The following is a 27,755-nucleotide window of genomic DNA, read 5'->3' as shown; positions in this document are numbered from 1 at the left end:
CCAGCTCCTGTCCCCTGTGACAGGATGTCAGCATTGTTCAAATGCACAAACAGCCCTCCTGCCTTCTGATATAAACACATGAATCTTAAGTCTGGTTGAGGAGGAAATTGAAGAGGTGGCACACCGGGGAAGTGGGGCACTGTGAATGAATCTTAATGTACTCTAAATCAGAGCAAAGCCTTGAAGGGCTGCACGGGGCTGGTGTTTATTTCTGTTCTGAAGTCAAATCTCTACGGGCATAGCTGTGTGATGCCTGCTGGTGCAGGGAATCAATTCTTCAGAGACCTTGTGGTGACAGAAGGGGAAATCACAGTGGTGTTTGAAAGTCATTCCAGGAGAGGTTTGAGGTAAACATCAAGGTTTGCCACTTTGCAAAGCCTCAAGCTAGGGACAAAGAAGAGAGAGGTGCTTAATGCTGTGAAGAGTGGATAACCACTAACCTTCTTTAACCACTAATATGGGTTAGTAGCAGTTAAAGTGACGCTACTGAATCTGATAAGACATGACTGTACTGATCCAAATCACGCTACCTGTTAGCAGTAAGTCTTTTGAGCCACAGCAAAAACATATAGCGACCTCAAAGTCTATCCATTATAAGCTAATTAGCTGTTGTTATGACTTCCCACTGGGTCTGAGGACACAAGCCAAATATAGCATAGCTTGCAGGCCCCCACTTGCATGTGAGAGCATTCAGCAGGAAGCCAGGCACTCAATCCAAGGACACAGGAGTCCAGGGTTATTCAAGGGCATTTTTGAAGCCCAGGGATGGGAGGCACTGTCCCTGTCAGCCCACACAACTGGACAAATCAGGCCTGACACATTATGCAGTAAGACTACACACAGTCCAACCCTTTTCAGTGGTGAACGAAAAATTCCATTTCTTAAGTGGCCGAGGAGAGGAAGAGAGGAGAGGAGAGATAAGAGAACACAGGTTAAGGTCTGAGGACCCAGATCAATATGAGCTGGCCAGAGCTGTTGCCTGCAGCATCCTGACTCAATGAAAGAAATGAAGAGTGACAACCAAATGTCCAGCCTCTCACCACTTCACTGTTCTCTTTCAAAAAAGGAGACAGGGCTTTTGTGCAGCTCTCCTCCTCTAATCCATCTGCAACAGCAAGGAACTCATGCCTAATGAGTTTAAACCAAATCAGATTCCTGTGAAATAGAGGGATGCATGGCTGCTTTCAATTGCTTTGTTTTTAAGTGTGTTTTTCTTATGTGATATGCAAAGCCGGTGAGCTTCCCAAAATGACTGTGAATAAAAAGTAGATCCACGTGGCAATCAGTGTGTGTGCGTGTGTGCGTGTGTGCGTGTGTGTGTGTGTGTGTGTGTGTGTGTGTGTGTGTGTGTGTGTGCGTGTGTGCGTGTGTGTAGTTTTGGAGTGGTGAAAAGCAGATTGACCTATTTTCACCTTGTGTCATGTATTTATCAGGTTAACACCGGCGAAACAGAGGTGCCGTTGCTTCCCTGGTTCCTGGTTTACATAATAGACCGGTGACTGCCACAGGCCAGAAGGCTCAAGTCTCTCTGTGGCTTTGCTTTAATTATGTGTTAGAAACGGTCCTGTGAGTGAACCGAATAAATGAACAGTTTCACTGTTAAGAGACACCCATAACAGCCTTTGTACTGTGCACGAAATAAGAAAACCAAATCTGCACAGCATCCTATTTCCATCAAGATAGTAAGAGCTACACTAAACTATGATTTTAAAATGAATAAAAGCTTAAATGACTATGTTCTTGATTCTTTATTCAGATCCCCATTTGCTTCCACGTTACCTTCCACAAAGCAGTTGCTAGCTTTCCTGGGGTCCCCACAAAAACTGAAAGGGGTGAAAGGTTTCGCTATTGGTGACTAACTCACAATTAGAGAGTCTTCATCCAGGTCTGCAGCTCTTCAAAGCATTGCAGCCCATTTTAGTTCACTGTACTGGAATTGTTTACTGGCTCAAAGATTCTGCTCTCATCAATTCTCTTACCAGCAGCAGCAGGAAGCTATTGTCAACAAAAAAACTATGATAAACCTACTGTAAGACAAAGACCAATAAAGTTGCCGACTGAGGAAGAAACTGGGACATCTAGCAACAAAAGAGCCACATATTTTTCTCAGGAGTTGGTGGTGTCCATGACAGAGCTTAAAGGAGAGTGAATATACTGTAGGTTTTCTCATATGAACTCTGGACAATGTCCGACAAATCAGGCACAGAACATTGCAGGACATTGTCTGAAGTTGCCCTTTCACACATGTTGCCCACAACAGGAGATCGGTCAGATGAGTTCTCACCTACTGGAAATACCTCACAGGAGGCAGGAGGCAGTCAGACATTACTCAGACTTTGTCCTGTCTAAGAGTGTGTCCACACGATCGAAAACAACCTTTTTTTCTCTGTTCTTAAAAAGTTTTCCGTCCACACTCAAGAAATATCTGCGTTCACACAAGCCAGTGATCATATGTCCCAGCTCCTGTCCCCTGTGACAGGATGTCAGCATTGTTCAAATGCACAAACAGCCCTCCTGCCTTCTGATATAAACACATGAATCTTAAGTCTGGTTGAGGAGGAAATTGAAGAGGTGGCACACCGGGGATGTGGGGCACTGTGAATGAATCTTAATGAACTCTAAGTCAGTGATCATATTTGGGTTAAGAGCATACACACCATGTCAACACCATACCCCGGGTAAAATCAGGGTTCTCATACTAGGGTTAACAGAACAAGAGAACTACTTCAGTTCCCTGATTATTCACGCCTGTAAACAGCGTTCCCGGCTTATTATCAGGTTTCTTGTCTGCGCATGCTCCCCACTAATACACTAAACTATTAATCCAGGAAGTAACGGCGCCGAAAATAATGTGAAAACAAAACACAATAATAGAGTGTTACCTTTAAACCAAGGGAGGACTTCGCAACGGCAAGTAACATCACTACCAAGAAGACCCGTTTCACTCTGTGTAGTTACTGTCCTCAACGAGCAGCGGGTGCTGCTGTGAGCCCCTTCCCCATCCCAAATCTTTCATAAGCGGTCACTTTCTTGCTAGCTTTAGTGACTTTTCAGACCTTCTTAGCAACTTTATCTATAAAAAACGACTAGCGACCAAGTGACTTATTCAGACCATCAGGGAAAAGGGAGAAATATATGGTCGGCCTAATTCATTCAAATGCATGTCGCTCAGAGTACAGTTCAGTATATACTCTATGGGGCCGTCTGTCTCCTCACACGCAGCAGCACTGTTGTTCTTATGTGACGCCCCGTGGTTAGAAGTCTGAAAATGGGGCGATGACGGCATCGTTTAACAAAGTATGCGGTTTCGCCGTGCAGACAACAACTCCATTGGGGGTGTTTTCAAATCTTCCCAATCTAGGACACGGTTTCAAAAGATAACGTTTCCAGGCTCCGATAATGGCGGCTCCATGTGGATGGTCGGCCAAAATGATACAAAAGTTGTGCGGTTACAGGAAAACGCGTCTTCGTGTGGATGGGCCCTATGATTCAGACATTTGTTGTTCTCAGATTCAGCTCCTCTAGGTAGGTAATAACTAGATAATTTCAGGGTTTCAACTCGCAGTGCATGGACTTGCATTTGTCAGGCAACCAGACAAATTACTCCAAATGAAGGCTAACGTTGCTCGGTGTAAAGCTAGATCAGCGATAAGTATGTCTGCTAATAAAATGTTTTATTGCCATAAAACATTTTTCTAAGGACATGTTAGATTATGCGTTTTCAGCTTCTTCCTCTGCCTCCAAGTGGCCAAAAATGAATTTCCACTTTAAAGTGGAGTGGCTAGACTTATTGAAGATGGATCAACTGAGGAAAATAAATGTCAGAGAACAATAAAAGCAATATATGTTCTGCATGCTTAGTAGACAATCATGTTGACAGATTAGGTATACCTGATGTAATGTATACCACACCAAGTGCAGCTTGATGTTTTCATCTTTTCAATCCTTTGTACAAAAAGAAATGCCAATATATTTAAGAAAATAAAGGTCAAAACAACCTCTCACCTGTGAGTTATAAAGCCAGCTCAACCACATGCAACTGAGAAATCGAAAGGGCCTTATTCTACCTCCAACCCAGCACAAAAACATTTAAATCTTTTCCTCCCTCTGTGCTTTTATTCCTCAATGTAATTACAAGCCTGGTGAGGATGGCTACTGTGGCCTGGAAAGCCTGCAGAACACAGCATCCACACCAGCACTTGGTGGGATCAAAAGACAGGGCTGTCCCTCCAAAGCACCTCCGCACCTCACTGCTCCATAGACTGTGGCTCCTCCAAGCCACACCAGACTAACCCCATGCTTTCAGCACCACTGGGTCCTTCACTGTAGCCCCAGGCGGACAGAACTGGTCTCACTGATAAAGACTAAAAAGCGGATCTCACTACTGGGCTGTATTATCAACCCCATAAACACATTATGCACACACACACACACACACACACACACACACACACACACACACACACACACACACACACACACACACACACAAAAACACTCACGCACGCACGCACACACACACACACAAACACGCACACATGCACACACACACTCACACGCATGCACACACACACACACGCACACTACCTCCCACTGTGACAGAGATTTAAGACCATGAGGATGGTAAGCTCCCTTAGTGCAGCATGATGGAAACCAAATCCTAGCAACATTCCTTTCAATGTCCCATGTAAGACACATCTGCCTCCTGGAGGGACTGTGCCCCTATATTGAATGCGTGTGTCTGTGTGTGTAAAGCTAGACGGATAAAAAACAGAATCGCCTAATTAGTTTGAAATTTCCCAGGACGGTACAGCCGATCTCCACTGATGCCATTTATCTGCACGTAATATGGGCTTCTGAGAAGCAGGCAGACAGAGAGATACCATGATGGCAGATGAAAGATCAATGGTGAGCCAGGTTATAGCGTGGTGTGCGGTGCATATGACACCGGAAGCGACGATCGGGAAATAATCGCTGCTTTTAAGACATGTTTTCCGGGAGATGCTGGGCCACCTGCCAGGGATGCATACACTGCGAGCACAAGCCACAGGACTCTGATTGACAGGGAGGGTAAATAGTAACTAGCAAGGGCTCTGATTGTATCTCTCGCCTCTGGCAGAATAGAAGCCAGAGAGGAAGGGTGATTGGCTTTTATTACAGCCCTTCAGCCACAAATTAAGTTGGCATCTCAGCCGAGCCGCCCGAGATGCATGTTGCTTAGAGCTGATTTCAGCACCTACAACCCGCCTTGTGCCCAAAACAAACTGCCTCTGCTACTTTAACAAGAGCCTTCTGAGGAAAGCATCCTAATGGATAAAGTTACAGGGAGGGAAAGGGGTGTTCAGGAGGCAGAGCTAGAAAAAGACAGAGAGCAGAAAGTGGGATGTTTACCAAACACTCTGCAGGGACTGTAGTGGAATTTGAGGACTTGATTTTTCTGGAATGCATGTTGTGTTCAGGTCACGCAATGTAAGAAGGGGGATTTGCCAGCGTAGGAGGAATACTTGGCTCTGCTAAACTCTCCCCACTGAGGACAAGCTGAAGCTAAAATAAGGTGCTGTGTGTGTGTGTGTATGTGTGTGTGTGGGGGGGGGGGGCTGAAGAGTGTCAGCTGACAAGGCAGACACATAAGCACCAATCGAACTTTACTTCCACAAGAGCAAGAATGATAGAAAAAACACCAGTGTTGCTTCAAACAAAGAGGATTTCTGTCTGTGTTAGATTGGCCTCTTCACACAGGAGTGATGGAGCAATCACAGGCCACTTCTGGGGTGCCATTAAGTGAGAGGATGCAGGCTTCACAGCCATAACACACGCCTAACTGCTGCTTAACAAAGGCGAGCGGCCTAGTTTAGAGGACCTAAGAAAAAGGGAGCAAAGAAAGGGTCGGAAATGAAAAAAGGAAGGGTGGGAAGGAGGAGTGGGTTTGAAATACAGCTGAGCCAACACCAACAACTATTACATGACTCATCCCACATCTGCAGCCGCGAATGGCTCAGGCCTACACTAAGGTGGACTGTAACCAGAGCCTAGCTGAGCAGTACAGCCAATGGACACAATGCTAAGTACACTGGAGACTAAGTAAGACGAGACTCTTTACATAACACTTCCTGTATATTGCATATACCTGTCGAATAAGGCTCTGACAATGTTCTCTTTGAATTTAGCTTCTCTCCATATTAAATATTTATGTAAGGTACTACACAAAGGCAACCTTGTTTTATGACACACTGACCCAGACATAGAATCCTATTTGTGCAGTCTCCCCTGTTCTGCGTCTGCCTGCAAGTACCTGAGTGTGTATTCATGTTATGCAATAAACAAGCAGAGTACACACTGGAGACATGGACCATACAAAACTCATCATCTCTGGGAATATGAGATTCCGACACAACCCGGGTAACAACCATAAAGTGATTTTGCTCTTGTGTATCCCTTCAAAATTGCAGGCGTACATGTGCAAACACACAAACGGCACGCACATACAAAGACAACACTCAAAAGGTCCCTTTTGTCTGCTTGGCACTGATGAAAAGCTACCCACTGAGAACTTCAATCACTTTCGAAAATGAGTTGGAGACGTGCTGTAACCCCGACAGTGTCATTAAGCCTGTCAGTCAGTCCCCTGGAGTGTGGGGAGGGGAGGAGAACCGCCATCGGCCTTCTTCAGTGTGCCGTGTAGGCCTGAACTAGACCTGGGGGTACCAAGAGCCCCTCCTGGGATGGATCTATGCTTGACACTAGCATAATGAAACTGTATGATAATAAATTCTGCTCTCTATGTCCATAAACCCCAAATGTCAAACATCCAGACAAAGGAATCATGCATATTCTAATGGTGTTCAGGGTAGATGATAACAAACATGTGAGTAATGATAGCTGAAATCCCATCATATATGTTCCCATGCATTAAAACCCGTGCAGTGCACACACACAGCCGCGCGCACACACGGAAAGACGCAAACAATACATAGAGCAAGATAAGCCTCCGCATGCAGTCAGAAGCTGGTGTGTGATTGGCCTCTGTGGAGCTACTGCTTCTCTCATCATTAACTCTTCAGAGGATCACACTACTCTAATCACGCTAAGCCTCTCTGAATGGCGATGAAGTTAGAAACGTGCCCATGCACATATTTACAGATGCCCAACTCATTACACACACACACACACACACACACACACACACACACACACACACACACACACACACACACACACACACACACACACACACACACACACACACACACACACACACACACACACACACACACACACACACACACACAGCTTCTTTATCACCACAATCCAAAGACTCAATCTACACAAGCAGCTGTGTGCAATTTGTAGAAGCAAGTCTGATACCAAACACTATATGAACCAAGAATCACTTTTACAGTCAACAGTGTGATTTCAAATGAGCACGACGAGTGCATGTTCCCTTTACTTGTCACCTTCAATTGAGACCATGTGCTCTTAGCAATAACATTTATAAGCAATAGTAAGTTAACGTGGATACCTTTTAAACCTGGGTTTTCTCTTTCGAGCATCATGTCTTATTAGTAAGGTTGTCAGCGATTCATACTTATATTTTGGGTTTCAACTAGAACATGTTTACATGCTTTAATGTCCAAAAAAACAAATTGAACCTCATGCAAGAACATTTCCTTACTTTTATATGTACTCTTTTTACTCTCTCTCACTTTCTCTTTTTTTTCATAGGGTGGGTTCGAATGGTCGTGCCACGTCAGATTCTCCAAAACCTCAGAAAACTGTGTTAATGACCTGTGAAAACATGATGTGTGTGAATGCCACCTGTGGGTAAATGAGTGTGCGTTCATGAGAATTGTAAATAAGCATAATTGACACCCCTATAATACCATATAAGGCTCTGCATCCTGCCCCATATGTCCTATATTGAAATCCTCCTTTCAGAGATCGGAAGGAAAGTCTATCATTTTTAACAGCATAAGCAGCGGAGTTAAGAGAACTGCTAAAGCCAAGAATGGAACAATTAATTAGTGCTGTTTATTCCGTGTCACCTGGGGGTTGTGCTGTCACTGAAAAAAAAAAAAAAAGTTTTTATTTTAAAAGTCTCGCCACAGTAAGGTATCGATAACTGCAACAGGAGGGGATCAAATAATTTAAGCCGTTTTGCCGTTTGAGACGTTTGAGACGTTCATATTGATATTGTAGTGTTCAAAATGTACTTTTTCATTAGGCGATGCATATAATTTTTTAATTATATCATAATTTGAATTGCAGAGTCAAACAAGATAATGTAAACATAATAATAATAATATAAATTGTAATTAATATAGGATTTCTCAAGCTCAGAATTGCTTCAAAGTATTGAAATATACAACCCATTAGTGAAAAACGTAGGTGTGGATAACAGCAGAAGAACTGCAGATAACTCCTCCAACAGGTCTGAACCATTCGTAAATGGTGTCTGTACCTCAGAGAAGATATTAAATAAGAAAATTGGTGACCGGGCAAGTTTTTCTAAATCACTTGTAGAAGCCACTTAAGAACAAATCTGTTTATACAAGCGGTTCTTGCAAGAGGCCCATTATTTCTCTCATACTGTCTGTAAGTCCTGTTGGCTCGTTTAAAAGGCACAATTTCTGAATATGAACAGTGTGTATTTCTCTGTGGATTGGGTGTTTTGGTACTTTGTAAGTATTTATATAGCACCTTGACCTGCTTTATAATAAAAAAGAAAGAATTTGCAGTATTCAACATGGGACCTAAGGTGGTAGGGTATGCCTTTATTTAGAGATAATAGACTCCTTAAGTGATGCTAGAATTGAACATCAATCAGACACAAGACAGTACACAGTTCTCTTTGTAGTGAAGATGAAAATGATTTGTGGTAGCATGTCGAGTATCAGGTCTCGATCAAAGAAAAAACATGATTCTAAGTTGGCCAGAAAAATAAAGAAACCCTGTGCACAGCAGTGCGTCTCTGCTGGGTGCCACCTGGTGCAATGTGAACCACAGTTAACCATAAAAAATTAAAGTTTCAGTACACCAGGATACTAGGATTGGCACTATTTTATTAACAGAATCCATTAACCCTGGTGTGTGCAGGAACTTGGATTTTACACAGCATTTCAATTTATGGAACCAAAACTTAATCACTATACAACACTTATCTCATAAAAGTGTGTAGTTTTGCGTGTGTGTGTGTGTGTGTGTGTGTGTGTGTGTGTGTGTGTGTGTGTGTGTGAGTGTGTGTGTGTGTGTGTGTGTGTGTGTGTGTGTATGTGTGTGTGTGTGTGTGTGTGTGTGTGTGTGTGTGTGTGTGTGTGTGTGTGTGTGAGAGTGAGGTAGTGCATGCGTATGCGCGCATGTCACTGACCTGAGATGGCCACACCTTGCCGGAAGCTAAAGCCAATGGCTGCAATTAAATTAGCTGACAGTACCAGCAATAGCTACTAACTTTTCAAAATTGAGCCTGGCTATAATAAAATACCAGAGCAGTCTTTACCTCTGGGCCCTGAGTACTGAATATTTTACAACCTTGATTTCACTCGTCCCCTTTCTCTATTTAAGACAGAACATTCAAGAGCTTTTTTCTGAGGTTGATGTGTAGCCAGCTAAGGTCTGTCTCGACTGTTATTTAGAGACCATACTGTGTGCGCTGCAAGGTCAAGTATAAGCAAAACCTGAAGTCCTCCATCCCCTCCTAAGATGGAGCACTTTCATTTCACTCACTTGGGGCCTCGTATTTTCTCTCCATTTTATTGCTTTCTCTGAGCGCTTTCCACAAAGACACATTCCACCTCCTCATACAGACACAGGGCTCCCATCCAAGGGAGAGTGGGGAAGGTCTGGATACTGTGCCACAGGGACAAGAATGCTGACACTGCTGTAACTCGGGACAAAAGCTAAAGATGAGAGTGGAGAGAGAGAGAGAGAGAGAGAGAGAGAGAGAGAGAGAGAGAGAGAGAGAGAGACAGAGAGAGACAGAGAGAGAGAAAAAGAAGAGTGAGAAAGAGAGTGTATAAAAGTTGTTTGGAGGCTTGAGCCGAGCCAAACTGAGGAGCTATAATCCCCGACTTTGGCGTGATGTCAGGGAGTCTAGCAGGAGACCATTTGCTCACGCTGCAAAAATGCTGTCTCCTACATCGCAGTGTGTGCCGCAGCTATATACAACGCAAACATCAAACGCTTGGAACTGCGCTGACCTCTCTCTCCCCAGGAGACCCCTTGTTTCCTCGTAATACAGAAACAATTCCCCAAACACACACAAATTGACTGGTTAGAACTCCGCCATCTGAATTTCACCATATCTCTAAGGAAAAGCTCATCTCTATTATATAGATTTGGCGAGTAGCGAGGACTAATCTGGTTTCTATCTTTAAATTCACTCTTTAAAGATCTGAGAAGGAGGAGAGGCATTTCTTCACAGTGTATCCTGTTTCAGAGACAGGAGTGAGGGGAGGAAGATTAAAATATACGCCACCATGAGAATGAACCCACGGTAGCTCCTTTCTTCGTCTTTGATAGGAAATCCATTCATTTCTAAAGGTACAACTTTAAAGTTGTATTGCTCACTTTTAGGGGCTTAAATAGCCTTGCTCCTGAATACATCTCAGATTTATTGACCTGGTATGCGCCGTCACGCCAATTAAGAGACTGCTGGTTACTCACAGGTCACAGTTTGTGACAAAAGTCCCTTTCACAAATGCACAGCAAACTTGAAATTATCTAGACATTACCCAGCGTAAAGGCAAATGTCCGAATCATTTGGACTGATCATTAAATGGTCTTTACCTGCCGGCTCCCTAGTACAAAGTCTGTGTAATGCCCAATTGAGCCCATGTGAGAGAATTCTATTAAACCGGAAGAACGGCAGAGGATGAAGAGGAAGGGCGGTTTACAAAAAGTCAGACCCAACAAAAATGTCTAACTGGAGAGATGATGGGATTCAGAAACTAACATCTGTTGGTAAGGGCCATTGTCAAATTTATCCTCAAATTACTGCTACTACTAAGAGACTTGGAGGTTTATGGCCGTGTAATAATAAATAATTTCACAATGAATGTGATTGTGTAATGAGAGGTGTAAAGAGGGTTTTAAAAGTGGCTTCTTCTACAACACTTATCTTTATTCAGTGTTTGGTTTCAGCTCCGTGCACCAGTTTTGTCATTGATCTGTTTGGAAGACAGGTGTTTTATCAGGGCACTGAGCACTCATGATGGCTAGAGCTCTACCACCTACTTGTTATTTGGCTATATGCATAAATCGAGAATCATTTCCACAGTCGCACTGTCTAATCAGGGCCAGTAATTGCTCCAATGAGTGAAAACAGGATTGGGCTGGGCCATTGCCCAGAGGAGACTGTTGCTCTACACCACTGGCTGCGCCTAACCTCTGACCTCAGCTCCTAATCACCAATTAGCATGCAGCCCTTTTCTGCATATTGATGTAAGGTAAAGGGTATCAGCTCAGAATGCCTATTAAACAGGCTGAAAACAAACAAAAGTACAACATCAACAGAATCCCAAGTTAAAAGTCTGCTCCAGAGGACATCTTCTGCTTCTAAATGCAAATGTAGACAAATCTTTTGATGCGAGCCGGTATGTCGGCTGAGGGCAGTTGTAGTGGGAGCTGTCTTGGATTTGTAGCTCTCCTTTGTCACAACAATCTCTTTTTACCACAGAGCTGCTGACATGATTCATGAGCCAGAGGACTTGATGTGGTGCTGGTGTGCCGGCCAGATGAAATCCCCTCAGTCCACTAATATAGGTTTCTGTGTTGGGCTGTGCTTTACAAGTTACTGTAGCTAAGGAGCCATTTCACACTGCTGAGCTAGAAATAGGTCTTACTGTAGCTAAATCAACCCAGTCCGCCCCTCCCCAGCCCATGTCACTGGAGACAGTGTTACACAGTACACACATAATTCTATACACACACGTTCAATAAACACATACACATTTCTTTTCTGCCCCTCTTTTTCCTTTTCTCTCTCCCTTTTCCTTCATAACTACCCTCAGTGGCTCTCCCTCTCTCCCTCCAGCTCCCCTTTTTCCAAGTACCTCTCTTTTCCTTCTCCTTCATTAAAATGGACTTCCTAAAGCCTCCATTCGTCTTGCTGACAGCTCAACTATCGATCGGGCTGGAGAAGGGGATGCAGTTCCAGAGCTTTAAATGGCTCTCTGGCCAGGCTGGATGAGGGTTGGACCGAAGGGGAGGAGGAGGAGGGAGTGTCAGGTTTAGCTGTTAGATCTGCCCCAAGTGGACTCTGATGCATTTTTTGGTCACCTGTGAGTAACAGCTAGATTGCTCAGATAGCAGGGCTCAGAATTTCCATAAAAATGACTCACCAGCTCTGTAATAGGGATTAAGCTGATGAGATCAGATAATGAATTAATCACACAGGTTGAAAGCCAACAAATTAGTCAGCCTTTAGGCTACTCGCAGGCTATCCAGAAAGGGAGAACTATTATGGGACCACTCAAAAGCCTGAGAAGAAGTGGATGTGAGTGTTTCAGTTGGCTACACTGACGATTTATTTCAATCAAAGCCATGTGAACTTACGTTCTGCCGGCTGATGCCTTTAATCGGGCTCCGTCCCTTATCTTCAGCCACTATCTAGGGAAGATGAGTTGGCACATTCTGTTTTTATCCCCCTCGCCGTGTGACATCAAACCCCTCTGCCAAGATTAATGATCGGACTTTTGATTTTCCTAATGATTAAAATCTCTATAGCTTATACTTGGTGTCCTGTGGTGCCGTGGAAACCCCAAGAAGCCTGTTGGAGTCCCTCCTCCCTCTGATGAGCTCTATTTACGTGTCTGTTGGTTGTCATCTATAATCATATAGTGCACCACAGCAGTGTATCAGAAAGCGAAGGAGTCTCCTGTGAATATGTCACTATTTGTTTGTTATCTAATCTGTCCCTCTATATTGACCTTGATTGAAACAGCATGGGATAAAAAGATAGACGAGGGTGTAATATTCAAGACAAAGTACTCAACTTCCCAAATGTGAGCGGTTCAATCTACACAAGACACTGCAGTGTTTAGATTAAGGTCTTGTCAGAGTAGCATTGGCGGCGGGGCGTGTGCAAGCTTGTGTATTGATGCTTTGATCAGTAAATGTAAGAGTCCATGTAGCATTCAGTTTTGTGTAGACAGTTTAAAAATCCAAGCCGGCAATCGCAAATAACTCTTTAACAGTGGATTATATCTGCTCTTTCTAAAGGCCACACAATAGGGTGACAACATGGTTTGAGATTCTGTAAAATGGAGAAAGCATAAGACATACAGGGATAGAGAAAAATGTGATAAAGGGAGGGGAAAAGGAGGTGTGGGGAAAGGTTGAGATGGAAGAGAAGTAAAGAAAGGAAGCGGAGGTGATGTGGAAGGGCAGAAGGAAGGAGGAATGGAGCATGGGGCACTGAGGAGGGAGAGAGGGAGGAGGCAGCAGCAGAGAGGCAGAGAGCAGTAGTCGATATAACAGCAGTCATTCATCTCTCTGACAGCCTTCCAAATGCTCCACTGGGGGAGACACAAAGCTGCGTCACCTCGAATGCAGCAAATTCACCCACGTTTGCATACATGTGCACGCATGCACAGAGGAAATATATGTTTTATGAACCTCAATTTTGCTGCGTACGCACACGCAGAGCTCCGTGTTCTGGGTCAGCGGTATGTTTCGGGACATGGTAAGTCCGTACATACACAATTACACTGCAACCTGCACAAGCACAAACCATAGCCACAGGCGTCAGTTACAACACTCACACATGCTTTTTCTCACTCACATTGACACATGTAAACAAATCGCCCGATTTCTTTTTTTAAACTGACGCATATGTGCTGCAACAATCAAATCAAGAACAATAAATCTCAAAGGCAGTTCTAACTTAATCTTAAAAGCGGATAACCAATCTCAAATTTTACACACATTTAACTATCCTACATTCTTTCTTTGGAAATGTTCCAAGACTAACGTGTACATTAACAGGACATGACACATTTACTTGACATTGGAATATGGGAACATATGGGAGATGTGAGCTTCTTACACACACACACACACACACACACACACACACACACCCTTGTTTCCCAGTTCTGGTCATGGCCCATTGGCTGATGCTTGCCGTCCATCTCTCATGATTCATGGCTAAGCAAGCTGCTGTAGAGCAGTTCTAAACCACTGGGCCGAGGAGAGCCTGTGTGTCATTAAGGCACAGCGGGCTGGACATGCTGTTAGAGCCGCTGCACCACGGACATCTCTGAGCCTCAGTCTAGCACACCAGGAGGTGGAGAAGCAGGTACTTCTATATATGTCTCATAGTGGTTTTACAGGGAAAGCTATATCAACAGCTGAGTGCACTCATAGACTACCTTGCCCTGTGAAGTGTACACAGTGAGCAAGAGAAGTGTTACCTTTTTATTTAGTCGGACACTTTTCTACACCTGCCTCCACCCGGCATTTTCGGCAAAATTAGCCACTCTAATCATCCCCATATCCTCCCTCTTAATCAGCAACGCAGTGAAGGCTAAAGAAGGAGACAGGGGTGCCAAGTCCTCCCCTTCTGCCATCCTCAATTAGTGCGGGCCCCAAGAAAGGCGGTTGAGGCACACGTCCATACCCTAATGACTCCTTAATGATCACCTCCTCTGCAAGAGTGCTGACAAACACTGACAAACCCTGACCCTGACAAGAGGAACACCCACACTACAACGCCCTCTTCCTCACCCCTTATTTAGAGACTCATCTCTCAGCTCTTTGCCTCATTATTCTAGCTGGGGTCCAGCCGAATCCATACAGGCCCAAACTAGCAGCAAGATAAACACCCCATGAAGAAATAGTCCGTGTCACTTTCGGAGCGAGGGGCAAAGTTTGAGTAAATTCCTTTCGGCAGATGGAGCGTGAGGGAGAGAGAGAATGGATAAACAAAGCTAGAGTTAAAAAAGAGGAAGGCAGTGGGAGACAGAGTAGAACTGTGGAGCCCATGGAAAAAACAGTGTTTGTATCATTTTTACTTTTCCCTGATCGTGATTTCCATTTCAACTTGGGGTTGGGGGAGTCAGCAGCGGAGCCTCTTTTAAACATCACACAAGACATAATTACAGAGTGCGCCACTGCCAGCCCGCCTCAGTTTCTCCTAAATACTCACACCCCAAAATTAGGGGTTACCTCCTCCTAGTTAAACCTACTATTTAAGATGAAAACGTCACAGACAAACAGAGGGGACGGGAAAGGGAGTTTACAAAGGAAAAACCTAGTTTAACAGCTTTGTTTCACAATGACAGAGAGGGCCTTTGTTAAAGATGGTTACTGGCAGGATTTGGATAAAGCCAGGTGTGGAAACTGGGACAAAACAAAAGTTGGAAAATACACACACAGCTAGAAAGACTAGGGAGTGTGTTTATGTTCTATCAGCAGTTTATATGACAGCCGAAAATCTGCTATGGATATTTCCAAAAGGCAGCGGACTTGAGAAAAATACTAACTTCACGCTAGCCTATGACCTCACCGGTTTGGACCGCAGCTTCCAGTCCCAGTCGCGGATGACAGAGCACTCACTCTTTGAGCCTTTCCCCAGCTTGGCCTTCTTTCTGTTTTGTTTTCTTTATTTTTCCCCCCAGCTCTCCATCTTTACAGATGATTATCACGGTCAAATTCAGGAGGATTTATTAGTGTCACACAGTCTGCTGGTCAGCTACAGACAAGTTGATAACACTAGAATTCCCTTTTTGTTTGTTTGTTTTTTTAGTGCTGTAAAGACAGAGATTTTCTTCCCTGGTTATTAGAAGATGAAAAGAGATCCCATGCATGCTCCTTTACTATTATAACAGGGCCCAGGTACTGTACTGCCCCTTGATTTATAGAGCACACTCATCTGGATATCTGTTTTTTGTCTCTCTCTGCTCCTTCATCACACACAGACCGGTGCTCACCCTGTAGTAGAGACTTGTAGCTGGCGTGTTGTGGTAAACCAGAGTTTTGAGTTACACTACTACTTAGTTTCAGTGGTGGTATGTTGATAATTCCTGAAATGATAATTCCAGTTTATAACGACTGATTTTCAGAGTTCTGAATATTATTTATATCGGTTATGATAACCTTGCACTCACCAATGTAATTGCTGAAATCTGGGAACCTTGGAAAACACAGGCAGTCAAACGATCAGACAGGTTGTAAACAGGCCAACAGTTTAGTCGGATTATCTAAACCAGGCGTTTTCAAAGGCTGGGGCTGTGGGCCTCCCCTCAGACAAAGCTTGGAAAAACAGAGTGAGTGCACCAGAAATGTCTGTAATGTTTGATGTTTAGAGCTGACAGTTTAGATCACTTTGCCTTTCACCCTTATTTGTCTTTCAGTGATATCACCACATGCCCAGATGAGTTCAACCTCATTATAACTGATAGGAATGATGGCCAAATCAACAAAAACATATGTTGAAATAAACCAGATCTTCTTTCAAAGGTGGCAATCTATCAGCAGAGATATAAAACTAGAGCTGACTAGGGTGAATCACGCACGCATGCACGCACACACACACACAGACACACACACGCACGCACGCGCACACGCACGCACACACACACACGTACACGTACACGCACACGCACTGTAACAAGAGTATAGAGTTCATTTAAACGTGTCTGTTATCATCTTCCAAGCTTTTTACCCGCATGATCAAAACCTGAAGCTCAGCAGAATCAAAACCCACATCCCACGCCACATGGTCCACCAGGTCCTTTTATCACATCAAACATTTCACTATGTATATGATTTCATTAAAGTCTCCAGGAAATTCTCAGTAATTGCAATGCACTCTCATTAAACTTGTTTAGATTCAGACATGGCACATATGCCTTTATCACTGAGGATTGGAAATCGATGCCACTTCTTCAAGTCTAAGCCGGTGTCCTCTCCACACTCCTAGACTGAATGCCACACACTGGAAATCCAGTCAGAATCAACATCCTGTTCCCGGCCTTTAGGAAGTGACCTCAGCTTCAGAAAGGCCAGATAAAACGTCTACATCAGAAACAAAAACACCAGGCCGGCAGTAATGAGCTATCCGCCAGGCTCCAGTGTGTTCTGAGGGAGACCAGGTGGTGTGACACACATATGACTCTGATTAGGGGGCCTTCAGAAAAAAAAAGAAGGGGGGGGGGGGTGTATAGGGTGGACCATGCAGGGCCAATCAGGATGTTTTCTATATGATGCAACTATTAGTTGTGGTTAATGAACTCCACTGGGCCACAGGACACTCTGATACTCATGAGTGGTCCATTTGCCATTTGTGTGTAAGCATAGGGTTGCAGTTTGGGTATCGTTTTCCTCCAAGAACATGAGAGCAGCATGGGCCTCAGTGGCTGAAAGTGTGCTGCACTGTGGATTACAGGAGCTTGATACTGACATACTGATACTGTACTGCAAAGTCTTTTAACATCATTAGGAACAAAGTCATGGTCTGTACATTGGATATGATAGTGGGCACATAAACACTCACGCACATACAAGTTAATGTAATCAGACATGTGGCCGCAGCAGACACTAAGGACCTTGCTTGTGTCCTCTATGTCTCTTACCAATCTTTTTCTTTCTAACCTCATTACATGGCAGAGGTTTTTAGCACTGCACTGGTGTCTCTAAACTCATAATCATACATCTGCTCTGCACATATCCTCAAACTCTGGGAAGGAGAGATGTCAAAAGGGACCTCTGGCCTCATTCTTTAACCATTAGTTTCATCCTGGCACATTGTGCTGCGTTTGACTGGACTGTTTAAATGTCTCCTGATATCAGGGAACACAAACAAGCAGGCCTACCGGCCTGGTTGGGAGGATAAGGAATGAAGGGGAAACGGAGGCCATTCTTCTCCTTGTGTGACGGGAATTGTGTTGGAACAAGCACCTGTCTCCCTTCCGAACAATGACCACAGAGGTCGGGCAGAGAGAGAGAGAGAGAGAGAGAGAGAGAGAGGGAGAGAGAGAGGGAGGCAGGAGACGGAGTAGGGGGAGAAAGAGGACACCAGACAGTACAGAAAAGTGGATCAGTCAGTCTAACTCATTCCCCTCCCTCTCCTTCATTGTCTTCCTTCCCGTCCTACCACTCATCTTCTCTCTCTGCTCCATATTCAAACAACTTAATCTGTGTAAATTACATTATAGAACAGGCGTATGTTACAAAGCCCGGGACTTACTGCTACATGGACCGAATAAACATCTGCATAATATCTGCATAAATGGCTTGCATTGTTAATAAGGTGAACCAGCTGCTAAGGCTATCCTGTTGGCCTTTCCTTCAACTTTCTCACTCTCTCTCCTCCCCCATCACCTTGATATGTTCTCCGCACCAACTTGACTCCCATGTTTTTAAATAGAGAAAGAGCCGCAGCATCTCTGTGTCCTTCAGACTCCTCCTTGAGATACCCTCTAAACAGCCAGAACAGAGAAATGCTAGGCAAAGCACAATCCCACACCTACAACACGATAAGAGACTCAGGAAGAAAAAAAAAACAACAACATTTTTTAACCTCAATTCATTGTCCTCCGCAATGACAGTTTGGCTACTCTATCCATTTAAAGACTGCTGTAACAGCATTCAAGTGTGTGCTTCTTACCTCTCTGTCTTTTAGCTTCATGGCCAGAACCAGCTGGTTGCGATGGTTGGTCAGCGCTTCGCGGTAGTTTCCCTTGGAGAAGAATGCCGAGCCCAGATTTCCGTGAGCGCGGCATTCCCCTGTTTGGTCACCTGAAGAGGAGGAGAAAAAACAAACAAAAAAAAAGAGATGAGAAGAGAAACAAAAAGAGCCTACAAAAAATATTTACAGTGCAACCATACGATTACAAAGTGACTGGTGTTTATTTCAAATCATCCCACCGCCACTGTTGGACCGCCATGTGATGAACCACATCTATGCCACCGACATGCCACTGCACCCTTAAAAGGGAAAGTGGCCGTTATGAGTTTTCCACAGTAGAGCGGCTTGCCTGACAGCTGGTTGTGCTGATCTCAATGCTCCAGAGGGTGAGAGGGGAAAGCCTTATTATTTCTGCCTGACAGAGGGGCCCCACAGACAGGGCCAAAGTAAAGCACAAGTCTCTGTGCTCCACCTGAGTACCACAGCTCCTTATCTCCAGCTGCTCTACCCAGTCATGTGTCAAACTGTGTAGGGGTGAGAAGAGTGGAGCCAGTCTGTGCTACCCTCTGGGTTTTTTTTCTAACTTACTTTAATTTTTTTTCCTGTTCTTAACCGTCTTTTCTTAAAACTGTCTCTCCTCCTCCCATATTAACACCCACACAGCATATCCATACTTATAGTTAGTAACATCTATTTTTGAACAAAGAAATGGGTCAGTTCCTTATTGCAGAATTGAATTACCTTTAATTTTGGTGCAAGATGTATGAATAAGGAGGAATACAAAGGGTCAAAAGGTTCAGATGGCTACATTTATATATACATCTACATATATATTCCACTATCATCAAGAACACATAAGAATAAGAGTCTACATATATGTTAGCCCCTATGTAATGCTAAACCCTAAATAGTAGGTACAGTGGCGCCTGAGCTCCAGTAAACTAATGTTATCTTGCTAACATGCAAATGTTTAGCAGGTATAATGTTACCCTGCACAGCAGCCGAATTCTCGTGATGACACGTGATCACCAATCGTGTCAAAGTCAAGTTAGGTAAATTGGCTAGTGATGATGTGCTACTTTTTCTCTGTTTTATATTGTAAATTGAGTATCTTTTGATTTGTAGGCTGTTGGCTGGACAAAATAAGAAACTTCAAGATGTCACCTTTGGCTCTGTGGCATTTTGTTGATATTTTGAGGACTACATAATTAATGAAGCACCAAATAGGCTAATGAAATTTCCTGAAGTTGTACTAAACGCTGAAAATGTTACAAAATTTGCACTTAACCTGATGGGAAATGTGATAAAACGCAACTTGACCAATAGTGTAATAAAATGTGCTAATAGAAACAAATCTATAAGAATTACTGTTGACTTGAAACTGAAAAGAACATTTCATGGAGACTGTTTTGCATTCATTACTCGCACATGTAACATTTATCCCATCTTCTGCAGCTTTCGCCAATGTCTGATGGTGTCTAATGGTCTGTTCCAGTTGAACTGGAAGTCGGAGGTCCGAACAGGGGATGACATTACACCCAAGTGGACTATGTTCCAGTAACAAGTGGGAAAATATTATATTTAACGGGATGGGTGGTTAGGTTAGCCATACCAGTTGACAACAACTTATTATGTGGTATTTTGTGCATACAAACAATAACTTGAAGCCCTAATCTACCTTATTATTCCTTTTGCCCAGTCCTGGTCTCTTACCTAAGGTCTTTGCCACCTCCAGGTCCTGCTGCATGTAGCCAGTGCTCTTCTCGGTGTTGCCCAGGGACCAGTGGGCACTGCTGAGGGCAGAGAAGACGGAGCCGCGTAGCTTGAGGCTGCATGTGCCGATCTTCAAAGCGGCTTCCAGCACCACAACAGAGGCTGTGTGGTGGCTCGCTGTCAGCAGCTCCTGGCCAATCACAGACACCACCACAAATGGACTTTTGTCCAGCTTCATCTTTTGCAGCTGCTGATAGGTGGGCTCGAGAGATTCTGTGCAGGGAGGATATGAGTAAGACACAGATCAGAAACAGGCTAGGTCAAAACATAACTTGTGCTTAAAATGTGCAGTAACTGTTACATGTTTACCAACCCTGACAAATGTGACTGCTGTCTGATTTCAGATTGTACTTTTCTGCAGTAGTGGTTGTCTTTTGTCTGCCTGGATAAGCATAGCCTGTAGCTTTGCTGAGTGACAGCTTTCACTGACAATTTGAGAATAAATCAACATATGAAAGATTTCTCTGTTCCCTCCACTCTGACTTGGGTAATCTCAGGCAATTTCCAACAGCACTGCATAAAAATGGCACAAGTTTAGAGCATTGTGGGCAACTGTCTTTACAAACCACAAAGCAAAATTACATTTCTGCCTTCTCTGCGTGTCAGTCGATATGGTTGTTTGAGAAGAATACAGAGGGCCGAGAGGGTTTTGAGATAGAGTTTAAAGAGTGATGGGAAAACTAATGCACAACAGTAGCAGCGGCAGAGGAATGCAGAGCAAAGGAGACACACAAGGTGACCTTTGAAGGGGCTGAAAATGCACACAATGACATAAATCAATGGTGGGCCGCACGGGATTTCGGGATCCACAGCCCCTCCAGATTACAAAGCCCTCTGGCAGACACCAACATCGAACATCAGGAAGAAGGGGGTGCGGGTGGGGGGCGAGGCACGCCCAAGTGTGTGTGTGTGTTTGTGTCTGTTGATGCATTTGTCAGTGTATATTTGCATTCATGTATAGGAGTGTAACTGGGGGATGCTTCTCATGGCCCTGTATGTGCAAATATTTTGAGCGGGATTGCTACTAATTAGGTCAAAGCGCTTTACAGAAGACTGCATGGTGTTACTGTGCCTTCACAAACTGTGTGGCTGCTTGTGTAGTCTACATTTCAGCATAGGTCACAAGCTTTCATAAATTGTACCCTTCATTTGTTTGGACAACCATTCAGGGACAACAAGTTAATAGTCACAATAGTTCTTGGAGACACACAAAGACGTTAATTCACCTAGACACAAACAGACACACACACACACACAATATGAGATGCTTCCCCGCACAGGCACTCAAAAGCATAACTGATGATGCTCTTTCAAGAGTATTGCTTCTGTTCCAGCACTTGGCAGAATGTCGTGCTTACAGAGTCAGTGCGTGCATATAATATCCATTCATAGCTTGTAATTGCCTTCAGTGTGACAACGAGAGCCGAGTCATAAATCAAACGCGCCAGAATCCTTTTTTAAAAAGGTGTCATGGCTGCTGTATTCATAAACAGGTAGTTACGACAACATCACTATGTGTTGTTTCACACACACACACACACACACACACACACACAAGCGCACACGCACACAGACACAGACATACGCACATGCACACGCACACGCACACAGACACACACACACACACACACACACACACACACACACACACACACTGGGACTTGTATCAAGCTATGAAGCAAGAATTACAGCTTCTACCTTATTGATATGCACACAGCTAACAGAAAGTCATAACCGAGAGTCTTTTGGCCCCTTTCGTCGTGTAAGTGAGGCTTTTTAAGGGTGCTTTTGCAGCCAGGGCCACACCTTACTGTAATGACAGTATACTCAAGGACGAAAATACTGTATCTGCAATGTACCAAAGAGTTATTCTGCCTGACAGCTCATGTGAATAAAAACACGTCATACACTTTCCCTCCTTTTTCTGAATAATGCGTCTTTCTGAGTTCCTGACATATATTGGTAGCAACTGATGTTTTAAGTTTTTAACAGGTCACAAACAGAAACTTTCACTATAAAAATAGGGCTTGGTAATTTCCTAAAACAGTTAGGCAATTGTTGCTCTAAGCAAATGTTACTCAAACTGTTTTTTTCATCCGTATATTTGGTGCACTAGTGAGTATTTGTGGCAGGAGGAACGGTGCTTGTGGAATCATCTCAAAATAAACTACAATGCCTGCTCTGATCATAATGAAGGAACATGTCCCCAGTGCAACAGTGTGACCCACTGATGTGCTTTTATTGGTTTTGGACTATGGAGCTTTATGGGAAAAGCTATAACAGGCTTTGTCTCCACATGCTTTCTTGTATGTCGGATCAATCCATTGTAGGTTTTGGTATTTTTAATGGATTTGTTGACAATAAGAACACTATAGAAAATAATCAACCGTATCCTTTAAGTAATAATGCCATAATTAACTAATCTGTTGAAAAATTCTACCCTTTCTTGTCATCTCCAATGACGTCAGATGCCGTTGGTCAGATAGCAGCCCCTCTGGCGCTTGTGTAAGAATCAAAAGCAGTTTGCTCAAGGGCCCGTCAGGGGGACAGATGCTAATGAACACAGGCCAGATCCTCCAGTTTAAGGAGAATGTTTCCAATAGCTAATGATCCAGCCTGGGTCAATAACTGCCAAGCTGCGAAACCATCTCCTCTATGGTTTATCTGGAGGGATCTGTGAGTGAAAACCCCTTTCAGTTGGCATTTGTAAGAAACAATCCAATAATTAATGACTAATGGAACCTTTGCACTCTCTCTGGCCCCAAGCAGCTGAGTGAGAGACAGAACTGGAGCAGGATGAATCGTAAAAATATTACCCAACATACTGAAACACAGCTTCCGATACATACAACTGTAAGACGCTGATTTTCCACAGCTACAGGGGGACAATGCTGATAGTGGAGGAAAAAATGCTGCTGGGATGATAGTGGAAACACATATACAGTAAGAAGAGAGAGGTGAGATTGCACAAGTTTTCACCTGTTTGAGAGCCCTTTGTTGTGTGAATTACAGTACAGTATGAGTCGCATGAGAGCACAACAGCTGCTTGACTCTGGAATAATGAGGGGGAACCTTGATATATGCATGAGGGATGGGAGTTTGTACGTGTCAGATGGTTGAATTGTATATGGCACACTAAGAATTGGGGCATTATACATATAATATTAACTTTACTGCGGAAACAAAGCAAGCTTTGATTAATTCACTATACACTGTCCTTGAGGACATATGCCTTCATATCATTCTCTGAGGTTCATTATTTGTTTTCCTCTATCCTGATTTATTTATTAGCTCATTCGGTATGGATGTCTTCAGATGGATCTCTTTGCTGTGTGACAGGAAATAAACATAAAGGTGCTTTTGGGAGGACTGTAAACATCACAGTGTGTCGAGATGTCTGTGGTAAGATAAATGACAAAGATAACTGAACACTGCAATCACAGCTAGATACAATAAGCTCTTTCTTGGCAACATGGCAGCAACATTGAGTTTATACACAGAGGGGAATAATGTGGTGTTTGCAGAACTGCTATACAAGATTAAAGTATAATTACAAATGGATTACAAGTGTAATTACAATGTTGTTACAACCCAAAACAAGAAGATGGAAAACCAGCTGAGTACAGGGACTTTATGTGTATACAGTGTGTGTGTATATATATATATATATATGTATATATGTGTGTATTTATGTATATATATGTATATATATAGGTATAAAAGGAACATTTCTCAAAGCTTGGGTGTTCAGCTGCAAACCAATTGGTGGGTGAGTTAATCAAACTGCTGAGTTCTGGGTAATGTCTGCCAACATTGGGCTGTCACAGGCAAATGTGTATTGTTATCGGTATGTTTCCGATGTGTGGAACATACAGCTTTAACACAATGTATATTGTAACAAAGAAAACGATGCTTGGGATGATTTAGAAATGGTTATAGGTTTTCAGTTATTATTTTATTAATTATGTCTGATACTGAAAATACAGTACTATTGAGTGAGACTTTCAGCCTCTGTACTTGGGGCGCTCACTCTAACCACTGAGTCATCGGGCACCCAAATGTTGAACATTCTTTCATTAAGTTATTTGTTAAAGCAAGCAGCCTTCTGAGTACCTTTGCATAGTCATATCTATGTACAATCCACATAGGTCGATTGGCATTCCAGCTCAAAAATTCACTATAATGGCCACCATGTCGTTAATCTGTGAATTTTATCCTTCTAAAATCGGCATCAGTTTCTATATCGATCGGGCTCTAATTCTGGGAAGAGTGTGCTACTGTATGTGGTCGACAAACATGGCTGGCAAGAACATGGCGCTCTTACTCCTTGAAGGAAAGGAAGCAATGCTCGCCTACCTTTTACTTATCAGGGGACTTAGGCTGAGTAACACTGATTATCCTCCCTGTTTGCTGGCGTTACATTGATTATCGTCCCCCTGTGCCAGGAGCCCCTTTGAGAGGATCATTACTCTTAATCCTTTGACCTAGCTACCTCTCCTCAACACACCTTGGATTAGGTCCTCTGCTGGTTGCCTGGCACCGTGGGAAATAGGGTAAACAATTAAGAGATTAAATGGCTTGGGCTAAATGCTGGTCTTCCCCTACAGAGAGGACCCATTCTGGTCCATGATGTTCAGGTCTGGGCTCGCACCCAAACCCTTTTCTGGCTTTGGCTCCAGTGACAGGCTTATACACTCAATGTCGCTCAGATTGGCTCACCATTCTTTATTCTCTTTGCAATATTTTCTTTCTTCTGCATTTGCACAGAACTATTCAGGGGAGTCCTGTATTCAATCATGAAAAACGCATTCCTCGTCGAACAAAGCCCCTCAAAGCTGCAGATGTCATTGTACAGTTTAGTAAATGTTGGAATCTAAAACAAGGCCACATTTTTTCACATGCACAGTTTTCAGCACACTTCGAAAAAGAGATGGTGATGACAAAGCAAGACTGCAGGATGACTCAGTCTATGTTGGCTGTCGGTGCCTTCAAGATCTGAAGAATATTAAATTCTCCACAGTGGTCATCTCAAGTGAAATTGTTACCAGGTTTGTTTAGAGGCTCATTAGGTTGGCCCACACAGATTACTCATGGACAATCAGGTCACTGCAGTTGGCTGATACAACAGATAATAATGCAGAACAGAAAGAGCACAGTTCACTAACAATTTTAGCTTTAATACTCTACTTAAAAATCCCCTCGGCTTTAGGGAAAAGGCTTACACAGGGGCAGAAACCGACAATGGTATTACTGTTGGATGCTCATTAAGATAACAGGGCTATCTGTGCGCGTGATCGGTCCGTCTGACAATAAGATATGCTGAAGCTGCATGTGTCAGGCCACAGAGTCCGGAGGTAAGTAGTTGACACCAACCGTCAGTCACAAAGGTAGAAAGACGGACCGATAGAGAGAGGGCCTGCCTGCTGAACGGGTAAAAAAAACTGACAGGTAAAGTCACCCCAACACGCTTTATTGACTGACAGAGTGTGGGGATTATTTCAGACTGAGGCAGCAGTTATGGGACAAAACATGTGGAGATGTTAAGGCGGACAGACAGTGACACGCAGACACGCGAAGACGCTGTCACCACACACACGGATCTTTACTAGATTTCTTACCTCGTAGCGGCGACTTCATGGCGGCTTCCACCATGCCCACCAGTAGCTGTAGGCTCTTGGGATCTTGCGCCAGCCCGGAGGCGAAGGCGGCCAGTGCGTCGGCATGGCGACCAAGGTACTGAAGGGCAACACCCTGTCGGAAGTATGCCTGTAAAAGAAGAGAGGAAAAAGTCATCAGGGCCCCAGTCTAGTGCCACAGCATGGGGCTTTATACAAACACATTACCAGACACACTCATTTCACGCTATTTGCATTTTTTCCACATGAGCAGTTTTCTGAGCATGGCACCTCTCTCTTTTGTATTCCCATAATAGAGTGATCACTTGTTTTTTTGTACTTGTTAATTGGATTATAAGTTTTACATAAATGCACACGTTACACTCTGGCTTGCTGCCTTCTCAGGAGCTACTACTGTAGTAGTTGTTCTCTTCAATATTTTCTTCTTCTGTTTGCTGTGGGAGTGAAGTGCACACAAGCAGAGAACTGTGCTCTCTTGGGCTGTGTTAGAGAAAAGTAGTAAAATAAAAAGGAGAATGCGAGAGAGCTACTTATTCATGTCGGTCTGTAGCTTAATAAAAGAACACCCATAAATACTTGAGATTGTGCATTCCCTTTGTCAGGGCGCAGTTGTAAAAATAATAACAAGTGTCCGGAGTCTGTTTTTGCTATATTTTCACATCAGATGTGTCATGTTTTGGTTATATAAAATTAACTGCATTTGTCATCCATTCAATTATTCACAGAGCTGGGAAAGTCACATTGTTGGGAGTATGATAATTCAGCACCACTGAGATATAAACTGCATGTGACTGCTGACATACTGTATCTTTCTGTGAGGGACTAAATTGTCTTGGAACATTCTTCAGATGAAAACTAAAACAGACGCTGTCTCTGGGATCCAAAGCCCCATCAATAAGTGTGTTTTTTCTGGACTCACCAGAGAAAAGACATGTTTTATCCAAGTGTGTGACTCAGTATGTTTGTGTCGGAGGCCTGATCAGAAAATAATCCAAGTGAGTTGATAAACCTGACTCTGGTCCAGTCTAACAACAGCAGCAAAGAGAGATGGAACTAGATCCAGCTCATTATTCACAATCCAAACTACTAAATCCCCCAAGAGAAAGCAAAGCGTCTCCGAATAGTCATATCTGGGCTCACAATTACAGCAGCAAAGCATGGGGGTGAACGAAGGACAAGCTATGTGTGTGGCAAAGAAACAACAGAATGTGTTGAAAATGTATACTCTCTGATGCTTTTGTGTGTTAGCGTGGCAGCAGCAATCCAGGCTTCCGTCTGGTCACCTCCTCAATGAGCAGGCAGTCACTGTACTCACTCAAAAAGTGACACCAAGGCTAATTTGCCATTAGCATCTAAGAGGCCTTTTCATTAGTCTTCCCGAGCTTCTCTGTTAGCACCGCTAGGCAGAGGAAAAGGCGAGGAGGATTAGAGAGAATGAGACATGACATCGAATTTATAGAGACCAGTAATTAATTTTGCTTTCTCCCCGAGCCCCCCACTGACTACCAATCTCTTTCTAGACCCGCTGCCCTCCTCTAAGTTTCTGTCTCCCTTCACTTGCATCACAACTCCATCGAAAACGACGAGGACAGAGATTAGATTCAAAGCATTAACCTTTGTTCTAACACTGTTATTATATGAGGGGAGTACAGGCCAGGGTACCCGCTCAATATTAATTGCATCTAGTGGCGGTGGAGTTTGGGAAGGACGCATTGACGAGA

At 43.6% G+C, this 27,755-nt stretch overlaps 1 protein-coding gene across 1 annotated transcript in view; it reads right to left on the bottom strand.

Moving 5' to 3' along the window:
• LOC310946001 (tetratricopeptide repeat protein 28-like) overlaps nucleotides 1-27,755 on the bottom strand; it is a gene marked incomplete at its 5' end in the record, with an annotated part of 172,383 nt that overhangs the window by 42,423 nt on the left and 102,205 nt on the right. The window contains 3 exons of the mRNA XM_083912269.1: nucleotides 18,605-18,735; nucleotides 20,339-20,611; nucleotides 26,017-26,164. Of these exons, the coding sequence (XP_083768395.1) occupies nucleotides 18,605-18,735; nucleotides 20,339-20,611; nucleotides 26,017-26,164 (552 nt within the window). The remainder of the gene's footprint in view (nucleotides 1-18,604; nucleotides 18,736-20,338; nucleotides 20,612-26,016; nucleotides 26,165-27,755) is intronic.

The sequence above is a fragment of the Echiichthys vipera genome (genome assembly GCF_963691815.1).
Source record: "Echiichthys vipera genome assembly, chromosome: 4".
Taxonomy (NCBI): domain Eukaryota; kingdom Metazoa; phylum Chordata; class Actinopteri; order Perciformes; family Trachinidae; genus Echiichthys; species Echiichthys vipera.
Note: the sequence above shows the minus strand (reverse complement) of the source record. Positions and strands in the feature narration are given on the sequence as shown.